Source organism: Bemisia tabaci, chromosome 8 (assembly GCF_918797505.1).
Source record: "Bemisia tabaci chromosome 8, PGI_BMITA_v3".
Taxonomy (NCBI): domain Eukaryota; kingdom Metazoa; phylum Arthropoda; class Insecta; order Hemiptera; family Aleyrodidae; genus Bemisia; species Bemisia tabaci.
Window position 1 is genome coordinate 15,923,158 of NC_092800.1, and position 18,880 is coordinate 15,942,037.

The 18,880-nt window shown below is 35.2% G+C and overlaps 1 protein-coding gene and 1 non-coding gene across 8 annotated transcripts in view; one reads left to right on the top strand and one right to left on the bottom strand.

Moving 5' to 3' along the window:
• Positions 1-1,346: 1,346 nt before the first annotated feature.
• TRNAE-CUC (transfer RNA glutamic acid (anticodon CUC)) lies at positions 1,347-1,418 on the top strand. Its single transcript has one exon. It is a non-coding gene; the product is annotated as a tRNA-Glu (tRNA).
• A 774-nt stretch (positions 1,419-2,192) lies between these two features.
• Positions 2,193-18,880, bottom strand: part of hppy (MAP4K3-like protein hppy) — a 42,851-nt gene continuing 26,163 nt past the window's right edge. For 4 of the 7 annotated variants that reach the window (XM_019062193.2, XM_019062191.2, XM_019062192.2 and 1 more), the window contains 10 exons: positions 16,939-17,036; positions 14,318-14,452; positions 12,819-12,973; positions 11,623-11,827; positions 10,669-10,937; positions 9,698-9,890; positions 8,783-8,866; positions 7,490-7,582; positions 6,713-6,839; positions 2,193-5,644 (listed from right to left, as the gene is read on the bottom strand). In XM_019062193.2, the coding sequence (XP_018917738.1) occupies positions 5,539-5,644; positions 6,713-6,839; positions 7,490-7,582; positions 8,783-8,866; positions 9,698-9,890; positions 10,669-10,937; positions 11,623-11,827; positions 12,819-12,973; positions 14,318-14,452; positions 16,939-17,036 (1,465 nt within the window). In that variant the 3' untranslated portion in view covers positions 2,193-5,538. The remainder of the gene's footprint in view (positions 5,645-6,712; positions 6,840-7,489; positions 7,583-8,782; positions 8,867-9,697; positions 9,891-10,668; positions 10,938-11,622; positions 11,828-12,818; positions 12,974-14,317; positions 14,453-16,938; positions 17,037-18,880) is intronic. The other 3 variants (XM_019062197.2, XM_019062195.2, XM_019062194.2) reach the window with 1 other exon arrangement.

Here is an 18,880-nt window from a genome sequence, read left to right on the forward strand (position 1 = left end):
GAAATGATATTGTAGTTACAGTCACACAATACCGAATAGGCAACAAACAAAATATATATATTATATATCCGGGGGAGTTTGGCAACTCTCAAATGTTCATAGAATGTTCTTCCTTAGCATGGCTGTACTAGTCCTCATTTTTTCAAGAGCATGAACAATTATTTTTTTTCATTTTCACCTATCATGAAAATACAGATCTTCTCATTGGTATGTCAACAGCTCCCATAGTAAGGAAGAATGCCATATGAGCCTTTAGACTTTGCCAAATTTCCTTGGACCTAGTATGAATTTTTGGGGCAATCTGTAATGATACGTCTTCAAATTGTGCAATCAGATCTATATTTACTGAAAATTTATAGAGAAAATATCTTTGACTCCTTAAAAATATACCTTTCATTGGAGGAAATTTGACATCTCCTGAATGTTATACGGTGTTTTTCCTCAGGCCTGCAGATACAGATCACCCGGTTGAGGACAGGGGAGAATTTGACTGCATTTTGCAATTTGGAATTATAAATTCTGGCTCATCTAGAAAAACACTTATGTGCATAGGGAAACTAATGGCACATACGCCGTTTTTATACTGGGCCAAAATTTATAGTTCCAAATTGCAAAATGCAGTCCAATTTCATGAGCAGCCGCCAACCCGCGGTGCACTATGGTCCCGAACTCAAGAATAGAAGGAAATAAGTCGGATAATGACTGAAAGATCAAGAAAGTTTCAGTATCAATAATTTATTGAGTCGCTGATTTCGAATTTGACGTCAAATTGCCTACATTTTAACACCCTGACCTATTAATTGTGGGCAAGTTTATGGCAGGCTGCGGCGCGGCGTGCCGCCGCTGCCAGCTCGAAACGCGCACTGACGCCTACAAACCTAAGGGGATACTTCAAGCATTGCGCAATGCGTGAAGTAGCCTTTTAGGTTTGTAGGGGTCAGTGCGCGTTTCGCGCTGGCAGCGAGGAAGGCGTCCCCAACAGGCAGTGAACAATTTCTTGTGGGGAGAGTGCCCTGTCGGAGAAACTCGTATACCTATTGTGAATTTTTTTTTTAATTTTCGAATTTAAAAAGTACACACTGGTCGTGTGAAGTAATTAGTGAACTCTCAACGCCAGATGAAGTGTAATAATGAAAGGCGAGTCGTGCGCCATGAGCGCTGCGGACGGCGCAGGGCGGCTCATGAAATTCTCCCCTGTGCTCTGCCGCGGATTATCGGCGAAACAGTGGTAATTCAAATTTCCCTCTTAATGAAAAAAGTTGCGTTGTAGCGCCGTTAGTAGCGCTACTGTCGCAACAGGGAGAGGCACTCCGTTATATGCTGCATTTTCGGCGACTATTCGTACATCCGGTATGGTCTAGTGGCTAGGATACCTGGCTCTCACCCAGGAGGCTCGGGTTCGATTCCCGGTACCGGAAGAAAATTTTATACAGACACGAGCAGCATTCGACGGGAGGCTCTCATACCAGACTTTGCAAAGCAGGTCGAAAGTGATTGGACAGAGCTTTACATTTGATCTTTAAAGCTCAAGTCTCAATTATATACCCCAAAATTCTTCACTCCAACTTTTAAGCATCCTCGATCTATATTGAGGGTGTGAAGGGCCTATCCTACCTATATCGACAAAGGCTCTATTTAGGGTAAGGATAAAACAAAAATTGGAATTTGAAATAATTTCGATCAAGTTCAACTTCACTTTTTTTGCTCGGGGAATTTTAATAGAGCAGGTGGGAGTACGAGCGAAGAACTTGTCGAATAAAATTTTCTGTGTCTCCACAAAACAACTGGCCATCGTTCTGTCATGCTAAGGAAAAACGCCGTATGAACCTTCAGGCGTTGCCAAATTTCCTTCAGTTCATACAAGTTAATTGGGAAAAGTGTGAATATTTTTCTCTGAATTTTTCTGACAATTTTGTTCGCAATTGAATCTAAAATATCTGAAAATTCCAAGAAAATATATGCATAGGTAACTTCCTTTCAAAATGAATTTTTTATCGAGGGAAATCCGGCAAGATTCGAATATTTCTACAGTGCTTTTTCTAAGCACAGCAGAATTGATTTTGGAGCAAAAGCTTACAAAACCCTGGAATTTTGGGATCTAACTTTCAAAATGCCAAATTTGCTCTCTCACAGATGAAACTTACTTTAGAGGTTGGCTTAGATGGGTATGAATGATTAAAAAAAACATGAAGTTCTTTGATTTATTTGATTTTTTTTATTTCAAAAATATTTTTTCAATTCAATGAAATAAAATAATGAAGCGATACAAAATAATTCGATAAGCTATGCAAAAGTTTTGACTGCATACAACCATTATGTGATCCATGCACGATGACTAACTATCAAAGAGAGACAGACTTAGAAAACAGACTTTTTAGAAAAGAAATAAAATTTTTGATTTTTGGTTTCGATAACGCACAAAATCACTTCTTTTCCGTGTGATTCATAGCGGTGAGCATAATAAGTATAAAATAAAAGTAATAAACAGTGATCAGAGGGGCTTGTTGTTTCTATGAATACAAAATTGGCTGACTTTTGGAGTCAGACAAATTAATGAATCTTGCATCTTTGTATTTCAATACAAAGATGCTTTCGTTCGATGAAAGTTGGATCACGTGATACTGACACAAGATCACAACAATTGGATGAAAAGTTGAACGGAAATTCAATTTGACATCACCTTAACCTTTCCTCCCAATTGGTGGGCCAATTGGATAGATAGTTGAACTTAAATTTTAACAATCTTTTAAAAAATTCAAGGGGAAAACAGTAAACTGAGAAAATGTTCAAAAATCAACTCGTAAGTCAGATATTATTACGGAGGATGGGGGAGAGGGAGAGTCAGACTTTTCTAATTAACTTTTCAAAATTAAGTAGGATCCTAACAAGTTTCCAAGTATATAGAACCCTAAAAAAGCAAAATTTGGATGCATTTATGCTGAAGACGTCTATTTACAGTCATCCTGGATGGCATGAATGCGTCTAATTGACCGAAAATTAGAGGAAACTTTCTGACTTCATAATTAGGTACCAAAAAGACCAAGACATCCATAGCTGCGATACAGCCGCAACGTAGAGAAAAAAAAAAATCTGAGCATACCTCTTAAACAATTGAAGAAGAAGACGATCAAAGAGAAGACCTTAATTTTCATTATTACAGAAACTTGAAGAACTCAAGAAAGATTCCTGTTAGTAAGTGCTGAGAAGCAAGACACAACAAGCACCCCTGACAAATTGTGCTCTTTCGATATGCGAGCGCAAAATAACAGAAATTGGATTAAAAATAAAGCTAAACTCTTCTTGTTTCTGATTCTAAGTAGAAGAGAGTAGCGTAGCTGCAAGGTAACAAGTGATTTTTATTGCAAAATCATCTAAATTCTCGTTTACACATCGAACTCAAACAACGTAGAGGATAAAAATTACGACAAAGCTGTGCATTGTCTTAGGTTCAGGGTTATCTCCAGCCATTTTTCGTTTACTGTTTGTCAGCCAAAAGAAGGGTGACTTAAGATATCAATTTACAGTCATAGAGTAGTATGAGTGATTTTTCTGCAGATTATCTTCAACTTAAGGATAACTCATAAGGTTTATTTAAGTTTTATTAATCACAATATAAACCATGAGGGCTTCCCTTAATGGAAGAAAGATTTTGAGGGTGCCCTCTGAAGTAAGTTAAAAAACAGACAATGCTGTCAAAGCAATATTACAAAGAGTTGAAAAACAGGTTCTCGTCATTGTGACTAGATTCCGAAGCAGATTTCAACTGCGTTTCAGTCATTAATATCTTAGTTTAATTTGGCTGCGTTAAGTCACGGATCATTCTGATCTCTTTTCAGGCTAATTCTAAGGATTTCCGAATCTATTTTCATTCTTAACATGGTAATTCGAACTGGCAAAATGAAACTGCTGCATAGTCCTAAAATTTCCACAAAATCTTCAGAATTTCTGAAATTTTTTTTAATTTTGAAACTTAAAATGCTCTAGAAATTTTTCTCAATTAAAAAAGATAACTTTAGGTTGAGATGGGAAATGAATCATTTTTCATGAGCTCAGAACTATGATGCCATGTTTCCCATAAATTCTAAAGGTGCAATATTTTCTGGAAGAAACAAAGTCAGATTCTTAGCGAATCATGAAAAATAAAAATAATTCATTTCCTCATTTCACTAATTCTGTAAGAAATTATGTTTAGAAAACTTGGGCAACAGCCACATTGGACTGATTTACTATCAAAGGTTACGCTAAAACACATACAAATTGAAGGACATTTTTAAAATTTCTGGTGAGATATGAAGTTGTAAAAAAGAGAGTAACAGTCTGGGCTCCAACAAGGAATTAAACACGAATAAAATAAAAACAAAAAATAAAAAATTGATCCAATCTCTAAGGAGAATACTACTAGAATGTCAACTTGTCAAAAATTATTGTGACACCCCTCAAGAGGAGCTCAGATCAACACTACTTGAAAGTCATTATTACTCTTCAAAGTGCTAAAAAACAGGAATTCAGATGAGAAATATTGGAAGATTATCACTTAAAAATGAGAACTCCTAAAATACATGGGGAAGGAATAAGTTATTCGACTACGCAGCTTTGATATTGCATCGGAATATTGCTTTGAGACATTTCAAAGCTTGATAAATTGCTTGATTTAACTAATTCTTACTCTAAAGAAAAGTTACTTTGACCAGTTACATAGTTACAATGAGTCCATAATCTTTCAGACCTCCTTGAAACGTATCCAAGACTCAAGCTATCATTTTAGACTAACTTCTTGGATACAAGTTCCAGTTTGGACAAAAATAAATAAAAATTTATGAATACATTCATAATAATAGATGCAGACTAAAGAGCCAATTCATTTCTAAGACTTATGAGAAATTGATAAAAATTAATTGAGAGAAATAGAAAAGTCTAACCCCTGCGATACTTGCAAAAACGGAGAGAGCAAAAATGATTATTTGTCTCAGATTCTGAAAGTTAAACCGAGCTTTTAAATGCCACCACATTTTTTCAAGCATAATTTGGTCTCACATTGGGAGAAAAAAAGAGCTGCAAAAAAAATTTACGCTTTGTAAAAAACAAACATCATTTTCTTGACCTGAGGTATAGAACAGACATCTATCTGATGCGCCTCCCTCCCTTTTTCTATAAATTGTGCCGATCTTTTAAGCATCATAAAGCGGATGATAAAACTACAGCTAACTTCTGAGCTGAACACTATAAAAATCACAACCGCATAAAATGCCTGACAAAAATAAATGCTGCTGAAAGCTCAGCGAAAAATTGTTGTCAATTTGGAATGTTAGCCAGCAAGGTGGATTTCCCTACTCCACAATATACTTGAAATGACCAGGAAAAATAATATTTCTGGAATTGTCATGATTTATATCGTATGGCGAAGCATGTGCTATCAGAAAATGCTCGTCTGAGAGTTATAAGAATGGAGAGGCCCTTCCTCGGTATTTCCATCGCCTAGAGTTTATGTTATTATTTAAAAAATATTGAAGTATCACAGGGGTTGATCACAACACGTTTTCAATAGCTGGCTTCATGACCTGCTAATATGTGCAAATCAACACCTTCTTCGTTTGTTAGCGTTCCACCAATTTTGACAACTGTATGTGATTCTAAAACGACAACTCTGTGAAAAGAGAAACAACATTTATCCATCAGAAAAATATAAAAAATGGGCATAAGAAAGTTAGTTGTAATGATTTGATATGATAATTTACAACTGGGTTTCTGAGAGCATAGTGAATTTAAAACAACAGAATCGGAACTTAGATAAACCCCTGAAGAATCTGCAGTTGTTCACATGATTTTAAAATGTAGGGCAGGCCACAACAGGCTAGAAAAAATGAAGAATAAATAGGTTCAGTACGTAGGGGCAAAACGTAGTAAATCGACAGCGACACTCTCGAACCTTAAATCTCGGTTTGCGACGTTGCAGACTTCTTGTCATGCTTCATATTTTATACACAGAACTATTCAATAGCAAGTCTTAAAAACTGACATGATTCTTCTTTTCTGGGAGAAAAAAATTCAGTGAAAACTCCATGGATTGATGATTATTTTTCTCCTTTGAAAAATGGCATGGGAACAGAGATTTTAAAACGCTGCAAATGAGATACATGGCTTGAAAGTTTTACCGTCCAAATATCTAAAGACACATTCCTAGGCACCGCACTGGGAGTGCAGATAAAGTGATCCACACAACGTATCTGCACAACTTATTCTTTAAAATTTGTCCACCTGAATTTTAATCATTGCCTTTAAGTTTCTCAGCTGATAGGAAATAATTGGACGTAGTTCTGCCAAACAGAACTATGTGCATTATGATGTGGGCCCTGTTATGCACATATTCTTATGGGTCTCAGAGATCATGCCTTCATGCATATAGTTCCGTTTGACAGAAATACGTCCAATTATAAAGGCGAATCTTACTGGAATCAGTCTAACTAATATAGATCGGGCATCGATTTTTCTCTGCTTTATTTTTGTAACAGAAAACTAAGCGACACTAAAACTTACAATTTTGTGAGGTTATTCTCTAGAACCTAGAGTAAATTTATAGAAAGTTTAGAGGTGTTCAGTAGTTTAGTTCTCTGTTAAAAAAATAAAAAAATTAGAGAAAATTAGGCCACCTGAAAGTTTGGCTTTTTGCCCATATACTGTACAAAAGCTATTTTTATTGCACCAGAATACTCACTTGTCTGAGCCAAGTAGTCTGTAGATTTTACTCTCGTCCGTAATTTCTTGGGTAACCTCACCGTTTTTGAGACTGCGACCTTGGACACCGTTTTTGTGAAACGCTAATATACTGTCAGGTAACCTCACTGGAGAGAGAAACAAAAAAAATTGACTCGTAAAAAATCACCTCCTATATTTTGAAAAGTTTTCAGCAAAAGCTTTTTTCAACAATATTGTAAAATTATTGTCATGTTTTTCTCACATCACTTTAGTCCTTAACATGCTTACAGTCAAGCTGGTTGTAGTTGGTTGTTTTTTATTGGTTGCGTCAGATAAGAACAGTCGCAAAAACAGGCATGTCCTCATTGCACTGCTGAATGCAAATTTTTAAAACGATTTTTTTTTTTTTCAATTCAATCCAAAATATTTGAGAATTTCGAGGAAAAATATGCATAACTCTCCTCAAAAGTAGACGTTTTATCCAGGGAAATTTGGTGACTCTTGAATGTTCATACAGTGTCCTTCTTTGGCACAGCAGTGCTGCCTGCTGATTTCAGGAAATTCCTGATTTATTTAGAAGATTCTATTAAAGTTCTAAAATTCAGATTTCAGATCTAACTCCGAAAATATTTCTTGAGAGATTTTCAAACTTTCTACCCGCTCTGAGAGCCTGAATTATGATGGGAGGGAAACCTCAGAATATCATCAATTTTCAGAGGTACAGTAAAAAGAGAGGTTTATTTTAAGGTTTAAGAGAAAGAAGAGTGGTCTTCAGAATATTGCAGGTAGTACTCACTGACTGATTCAATTGGAAAATCGAACTGTAATTCAGAGACTTGTTTCCGATTTACTCTCAGTCTTCCCTCTGGGGTTACAATTCTTACTTTATCTGGAAAGAAAAGAAAAAAAGAACATGATCTCTTATAAAGGTCAACAGAATTAATATATTTCTTAATTAATTGTTGTTTGTTTATTATTGAAACAAGGTGCACAAAGGTAGCAATGCAAAAAGTATCTTAATAATGAACAGTGAATTTCCCTGTTTCATAAATAACATATTATCATCATTGGAGACAAGTTCCTCCAATGTTTTTCGTTTTTGTTTTCTAAGTCTAAGTCTACAAAGCACAACGAGCGCGCGCGTTTCTAAATCTGATCAATTTCATTAAATTTTGCCACAGGTGAAGGAGGTTTTTCCCAAGAATCTGTGCTCTGCAAAGAATTCTTAACTCTTTGTCAGAATGGGTCAGTAGACAGGGTGCGAAGTTTGTCGTCCTCTCGTGAAAAAACGCAACAACAATTCAATGTTGCCAAATTTTCCCGGGCAAAGTGTTTCTTTTTACCAAAAGAATCTTAGGAATCTCTAACTGAAAGCTACACTGATTTTTCTTCTGATCTCATGCAAAAATCAGAAAAGTTTTCAACGAAAATTGCGCAGGTACATTCATGTAAAAAATAACTTGTTTCAGTCAATTTTCCAACCCTGGAATTAAGCTAGGCTCTTCTGTCTGGGAAACAACAAATTTAGTACCACCATAACTGTTCCTTTGTCAAAATTTTACGTAGAATACGAGGACTCATTAAAAACTGCAAACTTCAGATCGTCATACATTCAGATTGGTTTAACATTTTCGGCTGTTTTTTTAATGTTATAAAAAATACCACTAGCGCCTGTAGATACCCTGCACCTATTTCCTAGTTTTACACCGTTAAAAATTATGGTGCAGATTGTTGCCAGGGTCAACGGTGCTTCTACAAAAGATGGTACCAATATCTTGATTTGGAATTTATGAGGGATCTTTATTATGAGGATGGTCACATTTACAGGAAAAAACAACAGCCTAACCCGAGGAAAGACTACAAAAAACAGAATTCAAAATAATAAAGACAAAAATTGAATGAAAAACAGGTTGATGAGGAATTTTGTTTTCAGCAGGAACGTCCTGGTTTTTCAAAATAAATTATTGTCTTTTATTTTTTGCAATAATCTTTTCCTGGAGTGCGTTTTGTTTACTGTGTTTTTTTGTGATTGGTTAATTAACTTATTAATTAGTTTATAGGCTGAGAAGTAACAGGTTCGGATACTTACTATCATAACAAACTAAAATGGCATCTTTTTCAAGTTGAGTTACATTTACAATTTTCATGTTTTCTCTCCTAGGAATCACAGTAGCTGAAACAGAACATTTAGAGTGATCATGAAACATCTTCAAAACCAAGAGTCAACTAACGACTTCATAAAATTTTACATTTTGAATCTCACGCTGTCACAAATCTCTTTAAAGTTACTTGGTAGTGATGGTTTGACATAATTAATACGCTCAAAAACAAAAGGTAAGCGTTTCGTAGAATCTTTCAAAAGCTTCAGCACAGTCAGGATGAATATTCTATATTAAACTTTAAAACTTTAGAATTTTCAACACTAAAGAACATACTCTTTCTAGACATGGCTAAAGTGCAAAACTATGTATTTCCATTGCAGTGCTTCAAAATTCCTGTTCCTATTTTATTTTTCAAAAGGAAAACAAGCCAACTGTGGAGTTAAACATTTTGAAAGAATTTTTTGCTAACAGAGTAGGAAAATCAAGGCAGTTTTCAAGAAATTCAGCATGACAGGAAGTCTATGATGTCGCAAATAGAGTTTCGCACTTTGTAAATCAAAATATCAGTCAAAACTAATGTAAAAGAGGGTAATTGTCCAGAAATATTTTATTCTCCACTTCAAAATTACACGAGATGTAAGAGTCTAAAGATCGCTATAAATTTAAATGATCATCATCCGATTAATGTATTGTTATTAATTGTGAAGATGGGTGATGAGTTTTCTATGGAAAACGTTCTCTAGTATTCCAAAGAAAAAGCTACAAGCGGCTGAGTGCATTTTTTGGCCAATATCAGGAGAGAAAATGCATTTTTATCACTCTTCTGCCCCCTTTGGAAATAGGAACAGATAGAAATAAAACGATTGCCGATAACTTAAGTTGTTAATAGATAAATCAATTACCAGTGCCGTCCATTTCCTCCAGTTCACTGCTGTGGAACCAGCTCGCTCCAGTGTTCATATTGACTAACTCCAGTTTCAACCGATCAGTCTCATAAGTTTGCCGTACCCCAATGCATACCATCGGGTATTCCAGCTCAGGAGTGATGATCATTTCGAAGACTGATAAAACGTTTGGTAGGCTACATTCAAAGTGCTACAAGAGAAAAATTATGGAAATAAAATAAAGCAAATGTTTCAATGCTTCTTGAAAAGTATTTGAGAGACTAAAAAAAATTGCATCAGGTAGACTTGCTCAGGGCAAATTGAAAGTTCAATCAAGAAAGAAACTGAAATAAATTAAAGTTTAAAGTTAAAAAAAGCTAAATAAGTTTTCATGAAAGAAACTTAAATAAATATAAAAGCGAAGTATTCCCTACGATGTTGATTGGAGGATTAGGGCGACTATTATAATAGGCAGACTGAGAAAAATTTTCCAGTTAGTAATTCCTGAGCAAGAATTCTTGTTGAGTCAATCAGAAATCTCTTTAAAGTGACAGGACATCTTTTTAAATAACAGAAATACCGTTTGAAGTAAGAAGATTTCCCGTTGAGTCAATGAGAACTCTCATCAGAGATTTACTCATTGGAATTTCTTTTAATCTGACAGAAAATTTTTCTCCATGTAAAATTTTAACATCATCATAAAACTACGACTCAAGATCGGTGCTCTTTGCATGGTCCCAGGTCTAGGTCCCACCATGAGGGAGAACGCAAAAACTGGGAAGAAAAATCTAATAGCAAGGTTGATATTCTTCTAAAGACAGAATTTTTGTGTTACGCATTCTCAGGGGAAATTTTTCATAGGCCTCAGATAAGTTAGCTTTGTAGTATCAGTGATAGCACCAAAAAAACTTTTGTGAGGATTGTCCTTGATTTTTTTTAGATTAAGTCCAACAGTAATTACAAGAAAAATGTAGATCAAAACAGCTTACCTTTAGAAGCATGAATTTATTTAGTGGGTCATACCACTGCATGAGGAAAATTCCAGAGGGCACGGCTCCACAAAGATATTTGTAACCGTTGTAAGGGTTCCGGCCAACACAGCATTTCGTGCAACCTTTGGTTTCGGGTACTTTTGTAGTTAGAGCAAATTTGCGTGGCACTAATCGCTCTGGGATTTTATTCATGTGAAGTGAAAATCTATGGCTTTGTTTACTGTGAAGAGCTAAGAGATCATGCCTGTATAAGGAGGGAGTTTTTCCTGCAAAAAATAAATTATGATCGAATAAATATTTAAATTTACGAATACATAATAAACGCGAAGAAACCAATGAGAAAATTGATGTACATATGTGACTGTTTGAGGGAAAAGAGACCTTAGTAAACGAAAGTAAACTATTTAGGGAAGTGATTTTTGTCAGGTTAATGCTAAAAATAAGATCATGAAATTTCGGCAAAAAACTAGCTTCAGTGTCCGGATCATAAAGTTGTGAGAAGCATTTCGTGTCTTGAACATGTCGGACTAGAATTTCAAATAGCTTTTCCTTGAAACTACGCTTTTTTAAACTAGATATTTTCTCTTAGCCTCTTGTAAAGAAAAACGAAGATCTTTAAAAACCTGCTGACCTGCAGCAAGTATACTATCAGTGGTAGGTAAAAGTTTAGGTCCTTAATTCGCCACGAGTAGACTTTAGTTTTAGGCGTACGGAAAGCTTGAATTGACATACATAAAAAATACTCGTTTCTCATTTAAAAATTGAAATTAAAAATGTTCAATGAATCAAACACATTCCACTTAAAATTTTGATGCGAAAACACTTATTGCAAAATTAACTTCCTAACTTTCACTGGTTGAATACGTCAACTGAAACTTGTGCTACGAAACAAATTTTAAGGCAATCTTCAATAATTTATGTGATTCTCGTGCTTTGACTGAGAATTCCTACCTGATAAAGACATTAAGACATTTTTTATAACATATAACCACACGGTTCTTCTGTTATACAGCTGATCAATGGCCGTTTCATGAAGCTGATTCAAGTTCAGGTTATAAATGCCTTCCTCAGCCCCGATGAGGATATGCTGATCACGAGTGTCCGGATGAATCCAACTTGCAGTGCAGTTTATTCGCAATGGGCATCCATTGAATACCTGAGAAGAAAGCATCATTCATAGTTTTAAAATTTCGGACAATCTTTTCCAACAAAACACTTTCTTCAGAAAGCCTCTGGGATTCACTCTTTTCCAATGTTTGAATATTTAAAGAGGTTTCTCTTATCTTTGGCCACTTAAATTTTTGATTTGTAAATTTTCTTTCTTTCTAGAGGACATAGCTTTATAATGTGATTTATGTCGTAGCGCCAACAACTTATAGTACCATAATTTAACCATTTAAAACAAGTTTCTGTCAAATTGAATTCCCTTTGATAAAGAATTGAATAGGGAATGAGTTCCTTAAAAACCTTCCAATATTTTGCAAAGGAGACAATGAGGACCAAAACAGAATTTAAAAATGAATCCTGCACTGAGGACCAAAAGTTTTGTTGTTGACTAAATTTTCTCATATTTGATATGATGTTCATTACAACGTACTGAAGAATTTCTTAATATCAAACCTCCTAGGTACCAATTTCGAAAAAAGCAGATCTAAGCTGTGAATTTCTCTGCATTTCAACACAGAAGAACCAGTAGAAATGTAGATAGTCGAGGGGGGAGGGCCCCCCTTTTCATGCTGCGCAAAAGCGGGGATGATAAGATGGATGCTGCATCAACCATTTCAAAACACCAACTTCAGCATGATAGATGGGGGGAAAAGGTTGATAATTTCAAGTATATTCCTGGCTGATTTTGCGATAGCAAGGAGTGTGAGTGAACCAGGAATGGTTGAGACAGCCAGAGATGTAGCTGATTCAATCATACCTCTAGCTGGTGCAATAAAAATTCTGGCTGACACCAAAATCAGCCAAGATATAAATCGAAATTATCATCCTTTGTTTCCCAAAGACACAGCGGCAGTGCCACATCTCAGTAGAAAAATGAGGAAATGGAAATGTAAGATTGTTATGACGTAATACTTTCATTCATAACTGGGATACTGATCTATCATATAGGCAATTTTTGAAGGAGCAAAGATATGACTTACTTTAGAGAAGCATGCTCCCATAAGAACCTTTGGTGTTGGTGGAAGTCCGTTGCTAATTGCTCGCGGTGGACTGAGCTTTTTCCGTTCACGATCTCGTCTCCTTGGTGGAACTGGTGGAGTGTCTGACAAGAGATCTGGATCTGGAGTGTCTTCTCCTGTAACAATGCAAGCATCAACAATAGAAATGATAGAAATTTAGAATAACAGAAACTTATTTGATATAAAAAATATGTCATATTAGAAAATATATATATATATATATTTTTTTAGAAAATCATTTAATTAAGAACACTAAAGTTTGTTTGGTGCCCAATATGACCCAATTAAATTTCCGCTTCATTATGATGGGCCAACTCCTTAAAGGGCTTTGGGAGGATAGGGGACTTTGGCGGCTAGGTGTCGCAGAGCGCCTCAGAGCTCTATAAAAGCGGCTTCATATAAATACATTATGATAGGGAAGTTTGAATGAACAACTGAAAAAGGTAAGCATTGAAGCACAATTAGATATGTTCTCTCTTCAGCATTTCACATAGAACACAATAAAATCATTGAGGATTTCCAAAATCAACCATAAGTTGAGCATTAATTGCGTTGTTTGTTTTGTTATTTTCAACTGTCTATTCAAAACAGACTAATCTAGTATTTATAACACAACACTCTAATCTGTTTAAGTTTTAAGACTAACAGCAAATTAAGAACTTAAAAACTTAAAACATGAATGAACAGAGCAGGCAAAAAATATGCACAAATACTTGTCAATATAATATTAATTTTAACTAGTCACAAACATTGATTATTTTAAGAGCAAACAACACGTTAAGGAAATAAGCAAATGAATATTATGATATGCTTACTTACGTGAGTAAAATAATTATGGAAAATAATATGACGCAGTTTTAACACTGATGAGTGAAGACATAAAATGGGATGATAAAATGACAGATTCTTTTACTAACGGGATTTTTTGAGGTTTCAGGATATTTCATTACTGCTTGCAGTGGAATAGATTTGGCTTGTAAAGCCATCCTACTAAATTTACATCTATACAGTTTACTCCAACATTTTTATTTATCTAAAGCCAGAAAAGCGGAGAGCGAAATAGAGAGTATATATATACATAGAGGATTGCTTAGAGGAGCCTCCCAAAAAGATGTACCTTTTCTCAGGAGTTTGGGAAATTCATTTAAACCAAATTAAAATGAAATCTTGTAAAGAAAAGAGCAATACAGCAGTGCCAGGTTTACATTTTAAACACAAAAATATACGCTCTTTCATCTTGAGCAATGCAAACTTTGCAAAACTGTAGCACAAAACCAGCTTTGAAATCGAACTGAAACTTTTATCGGGGGCTTATTCCATAATGAGGTTTCATATTAGCAACACACTGATGAAATTCCCAGGTTCCCTGCAGGGAGGCGAAAAGACCCTTTTTCAGGAGGCTCTTTGGAGACATTGCTCAGAGAGAAAAAAAATTACAAGAAACCAACATTGAAACATACCATTAGTTGCACTATCTTTATCTTTAGAACTACTGTCGCTGAAAGATCGTTGGCGCTGTCCATTCATTGTTAAGGTCCCTGTCAAAGTTAGGATTTCATCCACAGAACTATGCCTCCGCGGAGATCCATCTTTACCTGAATTGATAACAAGACGTAAGCCTTAAGCACACATGAATGCCACTGCCATGAGTGCCCATTGTTGTAATCTGGTCTACCGTAGCGACCAAGCACAAAGGATTCCAGACTTAAGTAACAGGCAACTCACGATCAGTGCTTGATTTTAAAAATTAAAATAACCATTCAAAAGCTGAAGTAATATCCTCCCTGACATGAATTTGAAGATTCCAGGAAAGGTGATTCCTGAAAGATGGGGTGCTCAAGTCTACGGACATTTACCCTTCATTTCATGGTCTTTTTTAACTGCAACATGATAAAATTTGTGTACAAGCTTGCAAACTATTCAGCTCAGTTCAGCTCACACCTGGATACATCAGTGAATGCTCAATTGAACGTCACTAAACCAACAGGAATCTACAAGCGCCATTTCATAAGAAACACAAATAGAACTCTTTAGTCACAAATGGTTGGCTAAAATGTGAAACTACATAACTCCATTTGCGATATAGCAGCCTTCCTGAAATATTTTATTTCTTCTTTGAAAAACTAGTCAATGAAATTTCCGAAGTTTCGTGATTTTTTTCCTCCAGTAGCAGAATATTCTGTATGAATTTTAAGTCATGAAGTTGGCTTGAAAATCATCAGTTTTATCATTATGGCTGAAGTTGGCTCTTCGAAAAAATCAAATAGGAGCGAAAATTCTGAAATGCCGTAGTAAAGAAATGTGGTTTCGCACTTTGGCCATCGAATTGGATTTCATGTAGTTGCACACTGCTTCCAAAAAGCCAATCAAGTAAATCCTGTTTTCTCAATAATGCTTAATTTTAACTGAAGATGAAACATAAGTGAAAGCACAAAATAAAGGGAAGCTAAAAAAGAAAGTGAGTTTGCAGGAACACATTAATGGACGATTTCAAAACGTGCTTCTAAACGGAAAGATTCCACTAACGATTAACGTCATAGAATACGGCAAAAGAAGGCAACAAAATTAAATGCATTTTTGCGCAGAAAAATACAGTGAGATCCTATTCAGCAATTAATTTTATTGCATGGATGTGTAGGAAATGAACCTCTCCACAGGATAGGAATTCAAGCAGCGCAAGATACTGATAGCCAAAGTGCGAAACTATGTATCTTTATTACGATGTATCTGGAGCAAAAATTGAGTATTTAAGAAGTCTGAAACGTTGCCAACAGAGATACGTGTTTTCGCACTTTAGTCATTGATATGCTCTTTTAACAAAATTTCACACGAAACTCTACGTTCCATAAGTCCAAAAGTGGAGAGAGGAATTATTTTTTGTAAATCACCTTAGAATCAAATTCAAATTAATTTTTTACAGAAAAACGAGAATTGCAATGAAGTTTTCGGGTTTTTTTTTTGCAAAATTGTGGAAATTTGTGAGTAAAATACTTATAAAGCTCTTTTTCAACTTATATTATTATCTAGAGCATTCGAGTTCGCCAGTGCATTATTGTGCAGAATATTGAGTTTTCTTTGCCTGGGATTGCAGTACACTACTGCGACTAATATGCATTCACTATTTAGATCTGAAGCCTTGAATACAACCAGAGAAAGCAAGGAAAAAACTGAGCAGGGGCCGCGAAAATAGCCAATGATCAGGGTGCAAGAGGCGGGACTTGAACACTTTCCACTCTTGACTTGAAATAATCTGATGGAAGAAAAAGAATAATTCCCTCCTGATGAAAAGATTTCACCCTGTTGTTATATTTTTATGCTGAAATTTTTGTGAAAGAACTTATGTATTAATTTCAAGTCTGCGAAATTCATCATAATTAAAATACAGGGCGATTTGATAAAAACATCAATATTTAATGCTTTGGGGCCATCCATAAACTACGATAGACACTGTTCCTCATTTTTAGATCCTCCCTCTTCCCTCATAATTAATTTTCTCATGAGCCCTGTTCTCTGTAGGCCTCTTAACTTTCTGAGGCTCATATGGCAGCAAAGATAGGTCCTTACAACAGAGGGGCAGCGTGATGATTCACAATAAAAAAGTCTGCAGCCTGATTGTTGAAATTGCTCGGTTGTCGGGACGACATAGATGACATAGGTTAAAAGGCGAAGCGTGATTGGTCGGCTATGTCTTATCGCTGCTTTGTCGTGCCTATGTTGGGTTGACCTCTCGACAAGCTAACAGGACCTCTTAAGTTTCCGACAGTATGTCGATCATTCCACCTGACAAAGGCACGACAAAGTAGCGATAATACATAGCCGACCAATCACGCTTCGCCTTTTAACCTATGTCGTCCCGACAAACAAAAAATTTCAACAATCAGGCTGCTGATCTTAACACAAGAATTGACTCTCGAAATTTTTGCTCATAATCCTGAGTTCCTTTATAAGCTACAGTGGAAAGCATTAAGTAATTACACCAAACACTTGCATAAACTACTTCCACTACTAGCCAAAATTCCGATGCAAAAACACACACAACAGCGTCTGAATGAGGAGATAATTTGATGAATGAGAAACTTACCTATCATATTTCCGAAACTATTTTTATTATTACTATGTTTCTTTTGCTTATCGTTGGAGTGACTAGAGGTTGAAGATTCTCCCATTGGTAGTGTTGCTCTGCAAAATATAAAAAAAGGACATCACATTAAAATTTCAATTTACACAGTTGGATTTTTTTCCTTCCACAACAAGACCAATCCAAAACTTTGGACTGGATGATAACTCTGAGTTACATCATGAATAAATTAGACAATCATACAAATTGTTGACTTTTTGCAGAGTGAATGGAAAATTAATTGAAACAAAATGTAGCTTAATGGGTGTAACATAACTAACACAATGCTTGATAAGAAACTATCAAAATTAATGCAAGGAAAAAACTTTCAATTTAAAGTACAATGGTCGCGAAAAGACATTGTTGAAAGCTTCTGTACGACAGCGTTAAAAAATGTAAAAGATAATGACCAAAGCAGCAGATCTTTTGGAAAATCACAAATCGACGGTGAAACTGCAAAAACACTTTTCTCGACTGCAGTGTTTAAAAATCTTTGCTCCTATTTCATTTTTAAAACAGTAAATTCAGCCAACATCATAGCTTGAAACCACAGGACATTCCTCACAATGAGAAGGAAAATCACCAAGGTTTTTGAGAGATGATGTCGAATAGTTTTCCATGGAAAAAAGGATGTAATGTCGTGAACCAGGAACACATTTCTGCAGTTCCACCATCGAAGTATAGGAATGTCAAGGATAAACGAAAGAAATGAACTTTCAAAAGCATTTTAAACTTTTAAGAACGCAAATTGGAATTCTTTTATCATTTTATTGAAAGCAAAGTTTATTTTTATCATTAAAATGCCTTTGAGTTGATTTTTAGTATTCTTATTCCTATGATATTCTTGAAAAAAACCATTCTCATCATTTCTCATTAGTCTCAGTAAGTCTTCTAAAAGATTTACGATAAATCACAGTTGTTTGTTGATGGAAGAGAAAACTACTATTAAATTAAATGTTTTGAAGAAATAAATTTTGCACCAGGTTGACGCAAAACTAGCCCCTTGGTGAAAAAATCAGTTTCTTCAGATACAGAATTTTTATTGAAGATACATAAAGCGAGTTACAACAATACAAGGCCATGCGACAACTTGACGACTGGAATAATTTTAAAAACATATTTTTAAATAGATATTTGATTTTTCAATGCCTGGTATTGCGTCTGTTTGCTTATTAATATATATATATAGAGCATACATGAGTACTTGATGTGATTCATTTATGCATTGTTTTCATAGCTTAGAGCTAGTGAATTGCGACTGAATTTCACCCAAGTTGCGTTATTGGGGGACAGGAGAAAACCTCTTTGGCAACCTCATGGCTTGGAATGTGATTTTTTACTTTCTGTATTATATGCGACTGTCGATGGCAACAGCTGCAGATTTTTTCAAACAAGAGGACCCTCTACTTGGTACTTGGAAAATGAAAATTAATTTATCATTTGTTTAATGCAATTCTATGACTTAACAGTCTATAATTCAGAGGATTTGGGCAAAAGATCTTATCTGCATTCCTATTTGATGAAAAAACTAATGTAAATTATTATTTTCATGAAGAAATGCAGATGGACTTTTTTGGGCACCCAAATTATTTCAGTAAATCAGTTTTTTAGTGGGTACGTACACAACCAAATCTAACTGCGACGAAAATAGCACACTATTTGATCCATGCGCATTCAAATAAATGTGGAGTATTTTTACAACAGGGCGCTTTACATGATTTTTTTAAAAAAAAAAAAAAAAAAAAAAAAAAAAAAAAAAACTCATTAGAGCTCAAGAACCGGACAGCTAAAACCAAGCAGGAAAAAAAACGCGAGCAAGAAGAAGGATTAGTATTTTGCATGCAAAATGTTAGTGTTTAAAACAAAAAGTTGTGGTTCAAGATAAATGCTACTTGGCGGGAGATAA